At 39.4% G+C, this 21,506-nt stretch overlaps 2 protein-coding genes and 1 pseudogene across 2 annotated transcripts in view; all 3 read right to left on the bottom strand.

Moving 5' to 3' along the window:
- Window positions 1-7,970, bottom strand: part of LOC140947468 (uncharacterized) — a 14,815-nt gene extending 6,845 nt beyond the window's left edge. The window contains exons 1-5 of the mRNA XM_073396950.1: window positions 7,901-7,970; window positions 2,907-3,052; window positions 2,042-2,290; window positions 1,214-1,378; window positions 746-863 (exon numbers count right to left, since the gene is read on the bottom strand). Of these exons, the coding sequence (XP_073253051.1) occupies window positions 746-863; window positions 1,214-1,378; window positions 2,042-2,290; window positions 2,907-3,052; window positions 7,901-7,970 (748 nt within the window). The remainder of the gene's footprint in view (window positions 1-745; window positions 864-1,213; window positions 1,379-2,041; window positions 2,291-2,906; window positions 3,053-7,900) is intronic.
- LOC140921542 (uncharacterized) overlaps window positions 1-21,506 on the bottom strand; it is a 471,050-nt gene that overhangs the window by 144,400 nt on the left and 305,144 nt on the right. The window lies entirely within an intron of this gene.
- Window positions 18,182-21,506, bottom strand: part of LOC140921638 (uncharacterized) — a 34,743-nt pseudogene continuing 31,418 nt past the window's right edge.

Below are 21,506 nucleotides of genomic sequence, written 5' to 3'. Positions count from 1 at the left end.
GGTCAAAGAAAATTTATTTTGCAGCATGACCAATCAGAAGCACTATCTTGATCTGGGAAGTACACGTCATCAGTATGGAATTTCTGCACTCTTCCAAGGCGTCTTTTCTCGGGAAAGCCAGTAATTGCGTCGTGAAACGGGGTTTTCGGGGTTTTCCTCATTTTGTTGGAAAACTAGTGGTGGCGTCGCACGAAATGTCGGGCGGGCTGGTTTCTCAGGTTAGAATAAAAAGGCAAACTTACCTCTAGCCAGGCTGAAATTATATTATTTTCTGGAGGACGACTTCCCTTGACCTTAAGATTATACTCATGATTTACAGAAGGAATCACAATTGGCGATTTGTAAAAGGTCGTATTGAAAGGCACTTCCTGTAAATAGGTAAAACAGTCATGTAAGTTAGTAAATAGATCTGAACGTGCTCACTTCTCCCTCTATTTTTGCCCATCTTCCGTAAAGTCCCCACTTCTAATATTCGCCCACTGTCTACAACGCGAACTTGCAGAGATTCGAAATACAAAATTCTCGCAATGTCACGAAATTTAAGAATCACGAAATATGCGCACATCAAAATCGCGAGATAAACATGTCGCGCTCATCTGGGAATTGCCATTTTGGATACAATGCCGATTAGCATGGCCTGGTAACCTTGGGTTTACTGTATTTTAAGTTTTCTTAAGCGTGAACGTAACCACTAAAAAATCAGTGTTCTTTGGCTTGCTAAATGTTCTTGTTAGAACTAAAGTTTTCACCTGACAGAAGCCGTAGTTGTTTTTGGCCGATGGATTTCCACTGTTTGGAAAGATTTCTTCCCCAGTTATTGTGAAATTAAGTTGACTCCCATTTCCAGTGAATGCAAACCAGTCCTGCGGACAAGAAAATAATTTTAATTTGCTACCCTTTTCTTTACAAGACGAGTTGCGTCAGGTTGCGAACCACATTTCCTTTAACAAGAAATGACTGCATGAGACACGTGAGACACGACACTGACCTTAATTGCGTCAAAAAACGTTTTGGGTAATTGGGTTTCCGGGTAGTCTGCTACACAGCCATTTTTAGTGTCGTCACGCAACGCTCCTCCCCACAGACGACTCTAAAAACGGCTGTGTAGCAGACTAGTTTCCGGGCGGCCGAAGTGTGGCAAAGTCAAGTTTGTTTGTTTGTTTGTTTGTTTTCATCAATACTATAGTTTACTCGGACATTTTTCTTCGCTTACCACAACTGCATCTTGGTGTTTTCCATCAAAGGGCAAGAATTCCCTTAAGCACACTTCAAATCCTCCAGAATTGACGTTCTCTAACCATAAGTACATAGCATCATTTGGCTTTGTACTGCGAGTGTACTTAACAGAGGCAAATACACGAGGCTTGGAAGCAAAGCTCTGCAAAAAGGTGTTAGATATAAGAAAAACTATTAACTGAAAAATAAACAAGCTTCTCGAAAGCTAAATCAGCATGAACGTATCCAAGAAGTAGTCAGCAGCACTTAAATTAAATTAAGGATTTATTAAAGGTTAAGGGGCGCAGATTAATTAAATCTACTTGTCTATTCCCATTAACTCAATTTTCTACCCCTCTTTCACCTCTTCCTAAGAACTGTTGAAAAGGTTGGTGAATGCATTTTATTTGGCCCATTACTTAAATAAAGTTACAAACAACAATGTTTCTTTTCGGCTAACTTTGTTAAGTTTAATGCTAAAATTTTAATCTCATTAAATAAATAGACTTCTATTATCCAAATTCCCTTTAACACATCAACACATTCAAAACGGTCACGCATTATTCAATCACTACCTCCAAAGTAAAACGTGAAAATGGCTTATCTTAAGGCGATGGAAGGAAAAGTTTGAAACTAAGCCCGAGAGAAAGCTTAAAAAGACTTTTAGCAGTGGACTCTGCTGTGAAGAGAAAATTCCGGATATTAATTAGTGATCATTTGTTTTAGAACTACTTTCTGAAACTATTTCATTTGTGTCTACTATTTAATTACGTTTTACACCTTTGTAACAAAATTATATACTTGTTATCAATTATTGTTATCTAACCTGAGAAAAGGCCACCTTCTCACACTTTGTTTCTGTTGTCCATATTCCGCTAAAAGTAACGCTTCCATGCGTTAACTTAGGTTTGTCCTGGAATGCTACCCAGTTAATAATTCCAGTGTCATTTGTAGAACCTGTTGCATGCGAGCATAACTGAAATCCAGCTGTACTAATGGACTCTGCCCACACGGCGGAAGGTGAATGAACAACTGAAGACTGATCTTCATGGCTTAATGACACAAAAACTCGAACCTGAAATGCGTTAGGTAAAGACAGGCATCAATGAAAGTTTAACAGGCGACAACTCCACCCTAGACTATGAGCAGTCTCTCTTTTTTTCCCAATCCGTCGAGCGAAACGCGCTAGACACGCGTGACCTTGCGCGTGACTGAAGGCACGAGAATGCCTCCCTCGTTTCTCGCGTCTGCTCGACGCTTCCGCGCGCGTTTACTCCACTCAATAAAATTAATCTGAAGAAAAAGAGAGTCTAGCTAATCCACCCCAATCGCCCCCTTCCCTCCCCACACACTTTCACACCTTACCCCCCCTCCCCCCCCCCCCCTCATTCCCATTTCATGGAATAGAGACCTTCTATACTTATCGTCAGAATCTTCTGGCTTTTTGTATTTGTTTTATTCTGTTTGTTTTTTCAAAAACACATCCCAGGGATTAGAAACACTTAAGTATACCTATGCACACCAAATTCCCTGACGTCAAAGCATCATAAAACCACAAGTACTTTGGCAAATCAAAATTTGTCAAGAACATTAGAGTTTTAAAGAAGCTTAATGTGGTTCACTTACAAAAGAAAGTTACCCCTAACCCTGAAGAATAGACTATAAGTTTTCATTGCCTAGGGTTTACTTACGGTTGCAGATCCACTAAACGTTTGCGGAAATACCACATTGGTGCAGCGTGGCAGTGTACAATGTTGTGGCGCCTCACATCCGCTGTTGCAATTCCATCCTTGACGTGTCTCTGATGCGTTGAGTTTCCCAACTTGATAGGAAATACCTGAAAATGAGCACAGTGTGGCTTGAAATGAATTAGAGGCGAGGGGCGTGTCTCAGAGCGGCTGTGTTTTAGATGTGGAAATTAATTCCTTGCGAAATATAATGTGGAGATGGAACTGATCGGTTCCTCTTTATTTATTTTTGTGAATTATAAGCCTTCTTTTCTTTTTCAAGGATTTTGTGAATTTCATTTTCATATAAATAGCGTGGTAAAAACGTAACTTGGCCTAGTTCTATTTGAATACAAAAAAAACACACAATAAACGACTCAGTCTACCGTCGGGTTGCGCAGGATCGAAAAATGCGCTAAAAGAACGCTTTTCATTTGTATCATAGAATGTTTGATTGTCGTTATGTGAAGAAAATTCAGGAAGACGAATTTTACGATATATACTTCAGATAGTTTACATTTAAAATACCCAAAATGTTCTTAATCATAAAATGGTAATGAATAAGTTGGCGAATTGCATATCTGGCCAGCTCGATATAGACGCACGCTGAGACATTTGGAGACAAATAATTTTAGGAAAGTAATATCAAATTAAAGAAAAAAAAAATGCACACTTAGATACCATTCTACTGAGGTTGTCTTTGTTTTGGTTTGTTGTAGTCATCAATGTTTCACTCGTGTTTAAGTCATTGTCTATTCGTGTTTAAGTCATTGTCTATTAGAACTCTACGAAGTAGGAAATCTGTAGATCGGTGCCGAGAAGTACGGGAATCATGGGAATGACTGACTGGGAAAAATAAAAATCAAAAATATAAAACTTGTTTAAGGTTTTCTGTTAAATGCGGGTCGCTGAACTGACAGAAATCATTACTATTCCTTCAAAAATTTGAAATATATTAAAACTTCCGCATTACGTCAGAATGTGGGTGTGGAGTCTTAAAGGCAGGTTTTTCAAAGACCTCACCCCACTGGCAAAATCTTAAGTTTTGAAATCTTAAAACTGCAAAGTCATCTCAGGATATGAAACATCGGATAAATGTTTATCCCTTTTTTTCGTGTTTCTTCGATCCAAGTGGTAACCAGACTACAGACCTGACTGTTCTATTTGTAGATATTTTGACAGAGTGCGGCAAACAAATAAATGGACCGAGAGCTTTGAAATATAGTCATTTTCCTGATAACATTGCTTTTACATGTAGAGGATTCGCAAATAACGAGATGATAAATACATCGAATCGACTTAACAATTCGTCATCTCCGAGAGCACTGATTTAGTTACTTAAAAGCGAGATGGAATGGCGGTTGTGTCTCCCACATTTGTGAACAAATCACTATGATGAATTCAAATGATCTAACATCCAGACCTTCTTGCTTTAGTTGAGATCTAAAACAAGTATATTCCCTAGAAAAATGTCAATGAAATAAAAAGTCTTCGACCGAGTTGAATTGGGTTTAAAGATATTGCAGTTTAAGAATTTAAAAAAAATTGCTACTAAAAAAGTAACATTTTTGTCAGGAATAAGTAGTAGGGCTTCAGCAAAGATAAGCCCCGTTGGTGGATTCCCTTTGGATTCCCTCGCAGAAAGTGGATTCCCTTAATTAATAGGCATATTGGTCTAGTCAATGACGTCATCTATTGTGATAACCTAGGGAAAAAATGGGTTCCTCCATACTAATTAAGTGTCTTCCTCCATATATAATGAAGTGGATAGGTTTACTAATGAGCGTCACTCTACTACAATAGGAACAATAGGCCGGCCCAAACTTGCCCGGGATCTTTTAACCCTGATTGGATAGTAAACAATCTGTTATGTGTTCAACATAAAAGCGCGCTCTCCGTTCAGCATTTTATTCTTGCAATCGCTTTGCTAAGGAAAAAGTCTTATTATCACCAATATTTTTTAAAACATTACTCCAAACATGCAAGTCGAATCGAGCTGTAAACTTGTCTGACTATTACAGAACCGTTTTCTCCTTTCTATCTCGAGGAAAAGAAAAACTATCGAAGTCTTGTCATTTTCACGCGCGGTTAATCAGATAATTATGCGAGTTCACAAACCCAAAGTTGAATACAAATTAGTTCTACAGAAAAGACCCAAGGGAGAGAATCTTGACGTATTATTATAAAACAAATAACTTAACAGGGATTAATTAAAACACGCGACTAATAATTGCTAGCAATAAAATCTGACACGAGATACCGTTTAAAACAAAAAGAGTCAAATACACAGCGATTTGAAAGAAATCTATTAAAACAGTCAAAGAAAGCAAGTCATGTTTTACTTACCCCTCTCCCTTTTCAATTTTATTTCCCTCCTCAATTTTTTTCTTTTTCCCTTCTCCGCAATTTTATTATTTTCCCTCCTCAATGTTTTTATTCCCTCCTCCACAATTTTTATTATTTTCCCTCCTCCTCCTCCTCCTCCTCATTTTTTATTGTTTTCCCTCCTCCTCCTCCTCCTCCACATTTCTATTGTTTTCCCTCCACCACCGCCACCACATTTCTATTGGTTTCCCCCCCCCACCACCACCACCACCACCACCGCCACCACATTTCTATTGTTTTCCCTCCACCACCACCACCACCACCAGCACCGCCACCACATTTCTATTGTTTTCCCTCCACCACCACCACCACCACCACCACCGCCACCACATTTCTATTGTTTTCCCTCCACCACCACCACCACCACCGCCACCACATTTCTATTGTTTTCCCTCCACCACCACCACCACCACCACCACCGCCACCATATTTCTATTGTTTTCCCCCCACCACCACCACCACCACCACCACCACCGCCACCACATTTCTATTGTTTTCCCTCCACCACCACCACCACCACCACCACCGCCACCACATTTCTATTGTTTTCCCCCCACCACCACCACCACCGCCACCACATTTCTATTGTTTTCCCTCCACCACCACCACCGCCACCACATTTCTATTGTTTTCCCTCCACCACCACCGCCACCACATTTTTATTGTTTCCCTACTTGAGTTTGGCCTTTTAGGCCTGATTTTGGCCCCTTTGGCTTTTTGAGGGAAACAATAAAAATGTGGTGGCGGTGGTGGTGGAGGGAAAACAATAGAAATGTGGTGGCGGTGGTGGTGGTGGTGGTGGTGGTGGAGGGAAAACAATAGAAATGTGGTGGCGGTGGTGGTGGTGGTGGTGGTGGTGGGGGGAAAACAATAGAAATGTGGTGGCGGTGGTGGTGGTGGTGGCGGTGGTGGGGGAAAACAATAGAAATGTGGTGGCGGTGGTGGTGGTGGTGGTGGTGGTGGGGGGAAAACAATAGAAATATGGTGGCGGTGGTGGTGGTGGTGGAGGGAAAACAATAGAAATGTGGTGGCGGTGGTGGTGGTGGTGGTGGTGGTGGGGGCAAAACAATAGAAATGTGGTGGCGGTGGTGGTGGTGGTGGTGGTGGTGGGGGGAAAACAATAGAAATGTGGTGGCGGTGGTGGTGGTGGAGGGAAAACAATAGAAATGTGGTGGCGGTGGTGGTGGTGGTGGTGGTGGTGGGGGAAAACAATAGAAATGTGGTGGCGGTGGTGGTGGTGGTGGTGGTGGTGGTGGTGGGGGGAAAACAATGGAAATGTGGTGGCGGTGGTGGTGGTGGTGGTGGTGGTGGTGGTGGAGGGAAAACAATAGAAATGTGGTGGCGGTGGTGGTGGTGGTGGTGGTGGTGGGGGGAAAACAATAGAAATATGGTGGCGGTGGTGGTGGTGGTGGTGGTGGTGGAGGGAAAACAATAGAAATGTGGTGGCGGTGCTGGTGCTGGTGGTGGTGGTGGAGGGAAAACAATAGAAATGTGGTGGTGGTGGAGGTGGTGGTGGTGGAGGGAAAACAATAGAAATGTGGTGGCGGTGGTGGAGGGAAAACAATAGAAATGTGGAGGAGGAGGAGGAGGAGGGAAAACAATAAAAAATGAGGAGGAGGAGGAGGAGGGAAAATAATAAAAATTGTGGAGGAGGGAATAAAAACATTGAGGAGGGAAAATAATAAAATTGCGGAGAAGGGAAAAAGAAAAAAATTGAGGAGGGAAATAAAATTGAAAAGGGAGAGGGGTAAGTAAAACATGACTTGCTTTCTTTGACTGTTTTAATAGATTTCTTTCAAATCGCTGTGTATTTGACTCTTTTTGTTTTAAACGGTATCTCGTGTCAGATTTTATTGCTAGCAATTATTAGTCGCGTGTTTTAATTAATCCCTGTTAAGTTATTTGTTTTATAATAATACGTCAAAATTCTCTCCCTTGGGTCTTTTCTGTAGAACTAATTTGTATTCAACTTTGGGCTTGTGAACTCGCATAATTATCTGATTAACCGCGCGTGAAAATGACAAGACTTCGATAGTTTTTCTTTTCCTCGAGATAGAAAGGAGAAAACGGTTCTGTAATAGTCAGACAAGTTTACAGCTCGATTCGACTTGCATGTTTGGAGTAATGTTTTAAAAAATATTGGTGATAATAAGACTTTTTCCTTAGCAAAGCGATTGCAGGAATAAAATGCTGAACGGAGAGCGCGCTTTTATGTTGAACACATAATAGATTGTTTACTATCCAATCAGGGTTAAAAGATCCCGGGCAAGTTTGGGCCGGCCTATTGTTCCTATTGTAGTAGAGTGACGCTCATTAGTAAACCTATCCACTTCATTATATATGGAGGAAGACACTTAATTAGTATGGAGGAACCCATTTTTTCCCTAGGTTATCACAATAGATGACGTCATTGACTAGACCAATATGCCTATTAATTAAGGGAATCCACTTTCTGCGAGGGAATCCAAAGGGAATCCACCAACGGGGCTTATCTTTGCTGAAGCCCTACTACTGGAATAAGAACCTAGACATGTAGATTGCAACGGCCAAAGATGAAAAGAAGAGCTGTGTACCTTCTACAGTTGTAGCGAGAATCCCCAGGTTCAAGAGAAAGGCAAAAACGGTAAATTTCCTGAGGTCCATCCTGCTGCTGAATCTAGAGGTAATGGCCTGTCGACAGGTGGGGGTTTTGTTTTATGGGCTCAGTATTCTCTTCAAATCTTCTTACCACGTAAAAGCAAGGTGACTGGGTTATAAAAGCGCAACATGACGCATATCACAAAAACAACAATTTCATATGACAACAAGTAGGCGTCACGGTGTACTTTATAATATTTTTAGATTATAGCTAGCTTAGTATCGGTTGAATAAACAGGAAGAATAACAAAAGCATGACCAGTGACTTTTTTCACTACATGCAAGCCAAATAGATCTACTGAAAATGATACCTTTTGCCTTTGTTTTTACTTATTTCATAAACAATGTAACTTTAATACAACAGGAGTCTCGCTTTGTCCTAATGTGCAGTGCGAAATTGACCTGTCTGTGAAAATAGTTCAGATTATCAAACTGTTTTTTAAGCGCAATTCTTTCAAATGAGCGGCTTCTTAGATATTCCACCAGAATTAATGTATTTGTATTGCAACGGCCACGATAGTTTACAGTCTTTTTCCTAAACTTTGTATTCCCCGTGTAGGGGCAGCTAGGCTGGCAAAACCTGGAATGTAACTGAGAGCTGAGTTTTCCTGAGGTTTTTACACGTGCGGTATGCCACTTCGAGCATTTTAAAAAGTGTTATTACTACACTTTACAGTTTTCTAAAAAAACAACGACAGACGCTGCAAACTGTCACTAGATCGTCAACCATCTGCTGTTTCCTTGGTCATTCAAAGATATTATTGCTTGTGCATGTTGTTTCGTGATTTGACTTATTAAATAGTTGAGCATGCGTTTTTTTGTTATTGTTGTTGTTGTTTTTTTTCTTCTAGCAAACTGTACCTGTAGCAACAGGAGGGCATTTTGCATGCGCATGCGAAAACTGGCAATGCAATTCAGTTCTGTGGTTTGATTTCCAAACTTGTGGTTTTACTTATAAGGGAGGAAATGCATCGTAGCAACGTTTAGCTGCTTTAAGACAAAAAGCGAAAAAAATGTACTACGCGAGGTTTATTTATCAGCGCGATGTCTCATGTTAAACTGATCGCGGAGACACGCGGTTATATATTCCACAAAAACATGAAATTTATGGGGTTTTTACAGTTTCTCGAAAGTTTTCGCCGAAAAATTTATACAAAATATTCTATAGGAAATGAAGAATGGTTTGAGTTTGAGACAGCAACAATTACAAGTGATTATGTAGTACATAATCACTTGAGCATTTCATAAGCTCAGTTGCAGACAAAACGAACGCACATACTCAGAAAAAACGAACAGTACTTTTATTTTTTTTTGACTCTAAAAGATGCAGAGATTTTTCCTAAGCTACTATTTTGAAGCGACTCTTGAGTAACAGCACCTGTGTTCCACAATTGATTTCTTGTTATTAATTTATATTTGATGACAGTAGTGATCCATTCCAAAACAGAGAATGGCCATCACTCCATAAATCTAACTGACGATGTTGTTCACCTTCAAAGCCTGTTTAAACATAAGACAGGAAGTTTGTTAAAGGAGTGCATATAATATAATACTGTTTCCTCAAAAAATAAATACTTCCGCTAAAGGAACCAAATGAGCTGGGATGCGACAACAAACATGACACAAATGGATGGATGAATCTGTCTGTTATTAATGTTTCTGTTGAGAGCTTTTTACTGTATCCAGATGAGCCCCTTATGTAAGTTGTACATCATGGAAGAATTATCAAGCAGAAACTGATGCATAAACAAGAATGTGGTTCAATACAGACGAAAAGCTGATCTCAGTCAACATCCTTCGTGAATGAAATGTCTCACAAATTAGCATATCAACAAGTGTAGTATCCATAAAATGGTATCATTTAGGAATAAATGCGATTTTTTTGCAACAGAAGCCAGAATTTATTTAAAAGGTGTATTGATAACGTTTCATTTCGTGCTATTTTGGGGTTGGGGAGTTAGGCTAGATTTTCTTTAAGACGCCAAAATGTTATATTTATTTGCATAATGAAATGTAAAACACGTTCTAAAGTGAAGTGCGATTTTCTAAAGTGAAAAAATCAGCTGAAAATGGCCATTTTTGTTAATTTTTATCCGAAATTGTCATAAAATCCGGCTGATTTATTGCTTTTAATCAATATTTTTTTCCGAGCGGATCCTGTCGGAAAGAAATCGTTTAATTTCGTGCAAAGTAGTCTTTTTTACATTCGTACAAAAATTACCTCCTTTTATTATTTTCAGAAGGGTCGGCAAGAAGTAGAACATATAGCACCTTTTTCGTACTTTTCAGCTGAATTACTTCGGCAGAAATAATAACTTGAAGCACGTTTTTGGGCAGAAGACTATTTTTTGCGTCTGAAAACCCACTTTGGTAATTCAAATACGACAGGAAAGGCTAAAGAACTGTTAATCACAGAAAATCAGTTGAAAATAATGGTGGTTATAAAGATGGTCCGTGCACACTTCGGCCAAACTATTTTTTCATTTTTCCAACAAAAACGGAAAAAGGACATATTACTTATCCTTATCATATTTACATATTTTAAAGTACAGACAAAATTAGAAACAAAGAAAATGGTCAGGAAAATTGATCAGTTTTTCATTTTTCTAATTTTGAAGTCCGCTTCAAAAATACAAAAAATACTGTAAACGGCTAAAAGAGATATTTTGCTATTTTTTATTTTCTTCCTATTGTTAAAAAATGAGAAAAATGAAATAATGTCCAATTCCTAACTCATTTTTCTAATTTTCCGTTTTTCGCCAAAAATAGAAAAACGGAAAAATGAAAAAAATAATATTTATTCGCTCCATTTTTTCATTTTTTCCATTTTGTTCAAAAAATGAAAAAATAGAAAAAAAGCATACTTATCGCCCAATTTTCCATAATTCCATTTTAATAAGAAAAATGAAAAAATGACAAGTGTTGCAAGCAATTTTCTATTTTTCCATTTTTTAATAAATAGTAAAACTTTAAAACGATACGTCCTTTCAGACCGTTTTTCGTTTTTTATTTTATTGAAAAATGGCGCAGAAAAGTGAGAAGTTATGAATATTTTGGCGGTGAAGAAATGAAAAACCTAATTCGTATCCACTACCGACGCACTAGTTTGGTTAGAAGATTTACCCAGGGTCGGTGGAGATGTGGGGGAATTGGGGGGGGGGGGGGTGGGGGAGGGCTTAGTTTTCGAGAAGCGGACGTAGTTCCATTCACTTTTGATCTCGATTTCCCTGAAGGTTTGAGTTGTCGGGAGTCGACTGTGGATGGAAGCGGCGGGAAAACTGTAAAGTACCGGCCGTGGAAATGAAGAACATTAGAAAGGGTACGAGGGAGGAGGAGAAGGCGTGAAAATTGGTACGGGAAAAGGGGATGGTAACTCAACGGTTTTCATGCCACCAACAGTATGGTCCCAGTACAAAAAAAGCGGTTCGTGAGGGAGATTAAGGGGAAGGAGTTAAAAACAAGGTCGTTGAACAGTCACATGCACAAAATAAATAAAGAGCACGCCAGTGAAGAGGTCAGACGCTTTTAAATGAAATAGATGCTCAAAAGTAGACTGCTTAGCCTGCCGAAATAACGGATCTTGCCGCAGAACGGGTGTTTTAGGATTGCAACAGTAAAGTATGTTGAATTAATATTATGGAGGAGAAACATAACGAGGCGGCTAGTATACACTCGCGGGAGAGAACATCTTAATGATCTGGCCCATACATTTGCTCATACATTTGATTAAACGTTGGATAGCGACTATCCACCGGATAAATCACTATCCAGCGGCCTGATAATTTTTTATGTATTTTATGGAAACCAATTGCGTTATCTACTGGATAGTTATTTATCCAGCGGATAGCGTTGTCCACCTTTTAAGCAACTCAGCCCTGGAAAGACGAGAGCAAAGATCGCTAATGTCGGGAAACCCATGCGACAAGTATGGGGAAACGTTCTACAGTTTGAATGGAACAGGAACACCTTATGGTGACGCAGTGTTAGAACGGGTCACAGAGTGAGTGCTAAGTAATGAGGTAAAGGAATCAGCTAATCAAATCCAAACGTGAATAAAACTACTTTCGCATTCCGAGAACTAAAGCAGCCCCACCCACCCTTCCCATCCCACGTCTCCGCCGACCCTATGTAAATCGTCTAACAAAACTAGTGAGTCTAAAGTGGATTAGGTTTTTCTGTTCTTTGTTGGTAAATGTTCATGATTTGTCATTTTTCTTTGCTTTTTTTCATTAAAACAAAAGATGAAAAATTATCTGTTTTTGTTTGTTTGTTTGTTTTGTATTTATTGAAAAAATGGAAAAATTATTCGCAACTCTTGTCATTTTTTTCATTTTTCTTGTTAAAATGGAATTATGGAAAATTAGGCGATAGGTATGCCATTTTTCTATTTTTTCATTTTTTGAACAAAATGGAAAAAATGAAAAAATGGTTCGAATAAATATCATTTTTTCATTTTTCTGTTTTTCTATTTTTTGGGAAAAACGGAAAAATAGAAAAATGATCTAGGACTCAGAGATTATTTTATTTTTCTCGTTTTTCTAACAATATCAAGAAAATAAAAATAGCAAAATATCGCTTTTAGCCGTTAACAGTATTTTTTGTATTTTTGAATTTAACTTCAAAATTAGAAAAATGAAAAAATGATCGATTTTCCTGACCATTTTCTCTTTTTCTCTTTTTTTCTGAACTTTGAAATATGGAAATATGATAAGGACAAGTAATATTTCCTTTTTCCGTTTTTGTTGGAAAAATGAAAAAATAGATTGGCCGAAGTGTGCACGGACCGGTGAGCCGTATCTCTTCAGTTTTTTTGAGACTTATAGTGTTTCGGAAATTTCCGAAACAACATATCTGGGCTACCCGCGTCTATACAACAGAATTTCGAGACACTGCTCTGATAAAATTTGCTTCGGAAATTTCTAAAACATCATTTGCAAAGGAATCGATTTCTAAAGACATAAGGGTCTTGATAATTCTTTATTTTAGCATTTTTTTAAAACTACTGAGGAATTTCCAGGGTTAAGTTAAAAAAAGGGTCCTTGAAGGTTATTTCAGCCGAAGGTAGAGTTTACCCGTCAGAAATGACACTTGAGTGATTAAATTTCAGACGAGATTTTCATTTTCGGCACAAATTTAAAAGAAGTCTTAATTTTCAGCTGAATTCTTTTCGTTTTAGAATATCTTAGTTAACTTTAGAACGTGTTGTAAACAAACAGTGTACCTTCAAAATAAGGTGGAAAAAATCAGAATTCAAACTGATTGCTGTAACTTTTTTCCTTTGTATAACTAAATGATAGAATATTCTTATTTTCAAAACAAAATCTTACTCCCATCGTTATATTGATTTAAATTTATAGTTGAAGTGCGTGTATTTTATTTCTCAACGAAGACGTACCGGTGAAGAAGGCTAAAATTACTGTAGAAGGCGATTTTTTACAGCCTTCATCAAAGCGCCATTCATTCGCGGAAATATTCTTAGTTTCATTAATCATTAACTTAGTCTGGGGAGAAAGGCAAGATTTCGAGATAAACAAGCCAGCGAAAGGGTGAAAAACAGTTTCACGGCAGAATGGACACTTAATTGACCGCTGTATTCCTGAAACGATTAAGTTCGATTTTAGAGTTATACTATTGAGAAGAATGAAGTATCTATAGGATAATTGTTGAACAAAAAATTTTCATACTGACCTTTTCCTCCTGCTCAAAACATATGCGCGAAATGTTAGGTCGTAAGAACATTCAGCCGCCATCTTGTCTTCGATGTACTGTTTTACGAAAGGAAAGACTTTCCTCTCAAGGGCGACAGCGAGGCTACAATAAACTCACTTTCATCGTAGAAATACCACGATACGTTGAGGAACAAGTTTGTGGAACGTAGCACCTAATACACGTCATTCAGCTCCAGAAAACAGCCTGCAAATGCTGGTACTGAACGTAAACAATTCAATGTTGACGCATGCGCATACAAAATGCCCTCCTGTTACCTGTAGCCAAGTAAATGTTGAGGGTTTCTGGTGATGACCCGTACCATCTTGACGCGACAAGTGTGGACCAGAAAGCGGCCCCTAGTTGCATGCATTCTCTTAAATTGGACATTAAGGATTCTTTTTTCTGAACAAGTTAAAAACTAGTCAGTAAAGGGTAAACTGGGTTTCAGAAGAAAGATCTAAAATGTTCATTAAGAAGTCTCAAATGAGCATATAACTCACTTTTGGATCTTCCCCTCAATTTTGTTTTTCTTAAAGTGATATGTCGTCACATTTGCTTTGTGTCAGGTGCAAGCCAATTTACACAATCCCAACCTTTTTTCAAACCATTTTTAAGTCGAAGGACTTAATCAGAACTAACCCCCCTAAGAGTAGCCTGCGCGGCAGGCTCTAAAAGAGAAATGGACATTGGGACGCGGGCGAGCGGAAAATAAGGGGAAAAGGAAAAAATTTCCCCTCCTCCTTCCCCTGGCTTTTAACACCTGCTGTTCAAGGTATCCCCGTAGTGAAACCTTGCTTTCTAATTTGGATTTCCGCAGATCAAATGAATAAACTGCACGCATTCAAGCTTAACATATATAGGTGTTAACGTCTTCTCACTGCTAGAACCTTGCGTACATTGGAAATCCAGTTTCAGACTTTTCAATCCAACAGGTACACGAAAATATAGTAAACAGCACAGGGCGCAGAGGAGTTATTTTTGATGGCAAGCGAAGCGAAAATTTTACAGCCGATCGCACGAGTCGCCTCTGTTTACTGTAGAATCAGCCATGAACTTGACCTATCAAACCGTCATGCGATCGGGTTACAACCTGGTAAAATATTACTTAATTCTCGGTGGGAACGAATGTCGCCCGAAGGGCAACGCGTTTGGAAAGCGAAGGTTTCCAAGCGAGGCACGAAGTGCTGAGAAGAAAAAGAGACCAAGGATGAAACTAAATACCACGTGACTTATTCACTGTGGACCGCGGCTTACTGATACATGGTCACGGAAACTGACGTCAAGGTTAACTGTCGTGTCAAGCGCAAATGTTATCAGCTATTACTAATTTGAAAATTCAAACACCGGTAGACTGTTCACTGTCCCCTATTTTTTCGTGAGATTGTTGAGATATAGCGCGTCTTACCGTTAACGACGGCCATCTTGATTTTCAAATGCACCGAGGGGGCGCCTGGCGTTAGGGACAATAGCGCACAACTGAGAAAGTCAGTGTTATACTGCAGCATGAAGCGACCAAATTCCGTTACCCTGGTCCCAAAGGTTTTTCTTGAACTCAAAGCAAGAGTAGCTGCTGAAAGTTTAGAATGCTCCATGTACGTTACAATCTAACTGCTAGAGAGAAAAAAAAAGAAAATAATATCTGTTGTTCAAGCAAACTCCAAGGTCACGTGCGCTATAACGAGCTTATGAGTCCTGTTTGGTCTCGCCTGTCAACACTATTTCCAATTTTTTTTCCGTTGCCCTTCCCTACTATGTTTCCGTCCCCGGTATCCTCCAGTCCACATCGTACAAAAGCAAGCATCCAACGCTATAAAATCTGCCCCTAGGAAACTAGTTTTAGCAAAGTCGATGTTCAAATTTCAGATCATCCTCGAAGACCCAGGGGCGGTCAGTCGGGACGGGAGAAAAGGCGCGACGAAAGTTTTCAAGCACAGGCGGAAAAGCCCCTGGGTACCGACTCTCGCCCGGACCATTTCCAAACGGTCAAGCGAATTCTGGCGCCTGATTGGGCACAAAAAATGCTTTGTGCGCGCCCAATCGGTGAACAGCATCTCCTGAGTTCTTTTTGTGAGTTCGTACACGACGGCTATTGACTCGATCACGACTTGTCTGGCTCATGCACCAAAGAAATGCACGCAGTCAGGAAACTTTGAGTTTGATATAAACTCTCCATTTTAAACTACCGTCTGCCGGAAAACTGAAGACGCTTTCCCAAAAATACAAGCTTGAGCTTACAACAGGTATTCACGCTTGCATCGATCACACCTTAGTAAATATTAGGGAGTTTAAGATGCCACGACAGCGGACAGCCGACAGCCACAAATCGAAAACGTCGCATGAAAAGTGAAGTCACATTTTTTCAGTCTCTATCGCGATTATTCCAACTCACTTACTTTGTCAAATGCAAGCGAACTCTTCTGGAGCTGAATTTCTATCAACCATATCCAAGTTCATAAAGGGAAAGAAAATTTTGTCATTTCTTGTTTACGTCCTTCACAAAACGTGAAATTAGGTATTTTCACATGGTAGTCGTGGAGTGACGGCAAAGAAATGTACAAAAAGCGTAATGCACGTGCAAAATTGTTGTTTTGTCTTGTCAAGCTATTGCTTTTTTTTTTACTTTCTCGTCGCCGCTGCATCTTAAACTTCCTATTATTTAAGATACATCGGGATCTGTCAGAAACAGAATTTTCTTACTGCAAATTGAATTGCTCCTGCTGATAGCATCTAAAACGTTTTTCGACTCATCGGTACTTTCTTCGTTTCTGGTTAGGAAAGCTTGGTGAACGAACCGGGCAACTGTGGCGAGAAAATAGCCGTCGTGTACGGACTCACGAAAAGATTTCAGGAGAAACTGTTCGCCGATTGGGCACAATAATACAAAGCATTTTTTGTGCCCAATTAGGAACCAGCATTCGCTTGACCGTTTGGAAATGATCCGGTGAGAGTCGGTACCCAGGGGTTTTTCCGCCTGTGCTTGAAAACTTTTGTCGCGCCTTTTCTCCCGACCCGACTGACCGCCCCTGGGTCTCCGAGGATGATTTCAGATGAAACTGAAAAAAGAGTGTTGTTTGGTATCTGCTGAGGAAAGCGGCGCCGATTTATCCACAGACTGACGAATTATGGAAGGCTGAAAATTTGCGCAAATTAGTTTTATCCCTTGTCTCTTTACTAGATGTTAGTCGCTGTTATTGGTCCGCAGTCATTACCTTCAGCGGTTTTCCTGAGCATTAGATAATATATTACCAGGTTTATAAATTGATCGAATGACAGTTTGCTCGATTTTACAGTACAAAAACAAAGATGATGCGTGGTATCAACCGTAAAGTTTAACTCCATCACCAATCAAGGTCACAAATAACTCCTCTGCGCCCTGTGTAAACAATAAGAAACTCAGAAGATAATCGATCCTTTCATAAACCACTTGACAGTTTTTATGTCCGCTTGTCTTAAACCAGTTTTTGAATAAATAGTAAATTATGCGGCTTTCACAGACTGCTTGCCTTCTAAAACCGTGTGATTCCTTCACTAAAATCAATCAATCATTTTACGGTGCCTGGTGTGCAAAGAAAAGTTACGTATTAAATAGTAAGCATTTTCAAGGTTGGACTGAAGGAATCAGGCACGCATCAGGCATCAGGCTTCAGTCTAAGAGGAACACCTTGGGACGGACACTGAGTGTTTGTCTAAGACTGATGTCCGTCTTATAAATAGTCAAATAAAGGGATCATCAGAGAAAAGAAAGGACCGACTGTAGATGTCCTTTTACCAAGATACCCTTCTTATGGAAAATTCCGTTTAGAGAGAGCCGACTGTACCAGAGACAGAAGAAAGGCCACCTAAACTTAGAAAAGAGTTTACATGGTAACAAGAAAATCATCTGTGGTATCATGAGGACTCCACTCGGCGATCAAAGCCTCCTTTCACGGTCTTCTTAATCGAGCAGGAGAAAAGGAGGCTCTGCCTTAAACGCGTCAAACCTTTGAGGTCGCCGCAGCCCTTCGTATTTTACTGCCTTACAAGATATCGATAATCTTGAAACTTAACGGTAATACCTGAAAAGACGGTTAATCTCGAGAATCTGAAATTTATAAGAAAATCCATCGAGCGGTTTCAAAATTATTCGCTTATTTTTTTTTAAAAGAAGACCAAAATGTTTACAAAAGAGAGCGCCTCAGTACATACTAATCAAGTCCTTCTTTCTACTTCGGCCGAAGCTATTCCCATGATCTTTCATGCACCTTTTTAAAGACAATTTAAATTTCTATAATTTTAAAAGCGCTTCGTTTTCAACAGGTAAAAGCCGAACATGAACTATAAAACTGTTCATGATACGGCCATGTCATCAGTGTGCTCAATGGGAATTTGAAGCACGCTCGCGCTATCGAATTTGATTAGGTGAATATTCTAGCTATGTTATAATTATTATGCCTTATCAAACCGACTTTAGCTATTCTTTAGTAGGTACCGTCATCAGTCATCAATAATGGGTACAAAGTTCTGTTTTTTTATTTCAGGCTGATTTAAATTCAGTGTATAGAGCTTTTCTTTACTTGGCGTCACGGAGGACACATTGGTCTTCTAAAAAAATGAGATGGCGGACTTGTTCGTGTACCAAGACAATATCCTGTGGAAGTTAAACTTTTTTCTTGTGTAAACGCTTTTTTTGTGCCAATATAAAAGGTTGTACAAAAAAGCCTTGTAAATGGTTGTACAAAATCCTCTCTTGACAAAATATATCAACTAGAAAACAGAAATGAGAAACCAGGCTACTGGGAGAAAGTTAAAAAGTTGACTACATAAGAGAAACTGTGGCACCGTGTGTCCTTTTAATATTTGATTTCCTTCTTAGTTTTTGCCTGTGGACAGTAATTGACAAACACTTCTGTTTTAACAGCTGCAACGTTATTTGGTTATATCTAATTAACAATACATTTTTCTTCCATGTCACTGAATCCCCATTCGCTTGACTGATGAAACTACGAAGCCAAAATTATATTTTTAGGTTGTCTCGTAAAACGTTTCTACTTCGTCTGGGGTAAACTGATGAGTGCCTGCCAGAAATGTCTGGGTGAAGGTGCTTCCATAGCTGTACCCGCTTGGTGGACTGTAAGAATAACCAAGGTTGGTATTGGAACTGCTACTGGATGATGCGTAGCGGGCAATGTGAATGTCATGTCCACCTCCAAAAGTAGGCCCATAAAGATAAGAATAGCAATCGTATATGGAATATCCGTTATAACTATACTGTCCTGTTTGAGGTAATTTCACAGGCGCCCATCCTGGCTTATTCACCAAAGAAAAAAGAAATGCCTTTGCATCATAACGGTAGCTATAACAATAACTGGTACCTGGCAAAAGAAGAAATAGTAAAATAAAGCTTAGTAATGTGTTGAATATGATATGAAACCAAGTCTGATATGAAGCCAAGTCAAGCATATCCTCATAGATTTCATTAATGAATCGATTATTTGATAGACTTCGAGTACTCCCCGATTTTTCCTCAGGGATAGCAGAGCGAGCAAAACGCGAGCGCGCGTGAAAATCACCCCACACGAGAAAGGCGAGATGCAGTGGGGAGAGAGAGAGAAATACTGCCGCGTCTTGCCTTTCGCGCGTGGGGTGATTTTCACGCGCGCTCGCGTTTCGCTCGCTCTGCCATCCCTGAGGAAAAATGGGGACTACTCCTAGTCCAATTATTTTGAAGTTAGAATGAACCCATTACTCGTTGCCGCAACCTGAGTTTCAAATTTAAATCTGCAGTCATGCGTGCGTAATGAGCAGTAATTTTTGGCTACAAATTCTGAGTATTCGGTCACATTTAAAAAATCTTTGAATAAATAGAATTGCTTTGGAGACATTTATATCTAATTCATGGAAAATAAGGCAGCAGATCAGGGGGAGCAGAGGTGGTGGCCATCGAATAATTGCAGTATTTTCCCAAAGAAAATATTTTAGAAGCGAGAAGCGAACCGGCAGAAGAAATAATTCAATAATTGAAAAATAATGCCACGCCCCTTTGCTTTTCTCCCACATCGTATATACTGTGTTCCTTGGCAGTGAAATTGCAAAACGCAAGCGACAGTCACTGCAACCGTGTAAACTCTTGAACCGATAACAACGCGCTGGACTATGACGTCTATCGATCGAGTTCATAGGTCAACATCGTTTTGCAGGGCGAGGACATGCATCTATGCAGAAGATTATAGGAGTTATGATAGTGATAAAAAATAAATTACTGAAAAAAGTGTCAGATTAACCGGAAGCAAGTCTATTCTAGAGAGCTTCATAAAAATGATCGTACATAACTGAATAAACAGATTCACACTTCACAAAAGTGAACACGTTTCACTCCGTTTACTACGTTCAGTCAACACTTTGAATTCAAAGTTAAAAGTCAAAACGATCGTATCAAGATCCTAATGAATAAATGACAACTCTATCGGTAAAAGCTCTCTACCTTGAAGCGGCCTTAACTTTCCTTAGGTTTTCAGCCATTTTCTAAACGCTGCAGAGGAAAATCGTTTAAATAAAAAGCAAACCACAAACTATGTCTGAAAAGCGACATAAAATCAATAAAATTGCGAATCCCGCCTTCGACCGCCATGTTTTTATTCCTTCCCAAAACCGTTGATCTTTGGTTTTTGGCGTAATGCGCATGATCAGTACACAAATCTGCTGGCAAGACCCTTGATGACCGCTTTGCAAGTTGTAAGAACATCGTTTGGATTTAATTTAAGAGAATGTAAGGGAAGTAGCTTCTCTCCCACCCCCTGGGGCAGTTATTTCAGAACTACCTCGCGTGTGAATTCACTGCTCATTACGAATACAGGAATGCAGAGCTGAATCTAAAAACCTAAAACTACGAATAGAGTCAACCTTCAGATAACAAATTCATTAAAGGAATATTAGGAGATACGCTTCACCTGGCTTGACTTTAACTTAGAGCAACTACTGATTGTACATAAATGCATTCTTTACAAAATTCTTCTTCAATTGTCTTTCTTTTATTTATTTATTTATTTATTTATTTATGGAACAACCAAACTCGTCATTTAATCCAGAATGTAGGAAATTAAAGAGCACGAGTAACTTCGTCTAATTTTTTGTTGTGCATCCATTTTGTTGTTGTGTTCATCGCTGCTCTGAAACTTTATTTCAGCGTCGAACCGACTATTAAGTTTTTTATGCCACTGACGTTTTTGCCTGGATTTTCTTTCATTTTTAATTGTAGTGCATTGTGATCTCGCTTCCAAACTTCTCAATTCCTGGTTCGATTGGAAACTCACTACTTCTGAGAATCAGGGTAAAAATAGATGATAATAATAATAATAATATAAATAATAAATCACAACAACAACAAAGGTTGATCTTGAAGAATTTTGGAGGCCGGTATAGGAGAACTCGAGTGAAAAGCTTACCAGGCGGACTGGATACGAAGCGTCGAGACAGATAGAGGAGCTCAGTGAAAATAAAATACAGATCACAAAGGAGATGGTATTTGAAAGCTCGGAAAAAGAAGCGAAATTGATCTTCCCCAGGAGAAGATAAGATTACAAATAACTGGAAAAAGAGAATGAAAACATTAATTGCAGCAGTACTAAATGGGCATCTCGACACTCCATCTTGGTTTACGTCGGGGAGAAGTGTTATGGTTCTTGAAAAAGATAATCCTTCAGCCTGATCTGACTACACACCAACTCGCCCCATGTAAGGGAATCCGGATTCCGGAATCCGGGAATTTTTTGCTTCTAGAATCCGGAATCCTGGGCTTTGGAATCCGGAATCCAGCACTAGGAATCCGGAATCCTACTAAAGATTGGAATCCGGAAT

Source organism: Porites lutea, chromosome 1 (genome assembly GCF_958299795.1).
Source record: "Porites lutea chromosome 1, jaPorLute2.1, whole genome shotgun sequence".
Taxonomy (NCBI): domain Eukaryota; kingdom Metazoa; phylum Cnidaria; class Anthozoa; order Scleractinia; family Poritidae; genus Porites; species Porites lutea.
Note: the sequence above shows the minus strand (reverse complement) of the source record. Positions and strands in the feature narration are given on the sequence as shown.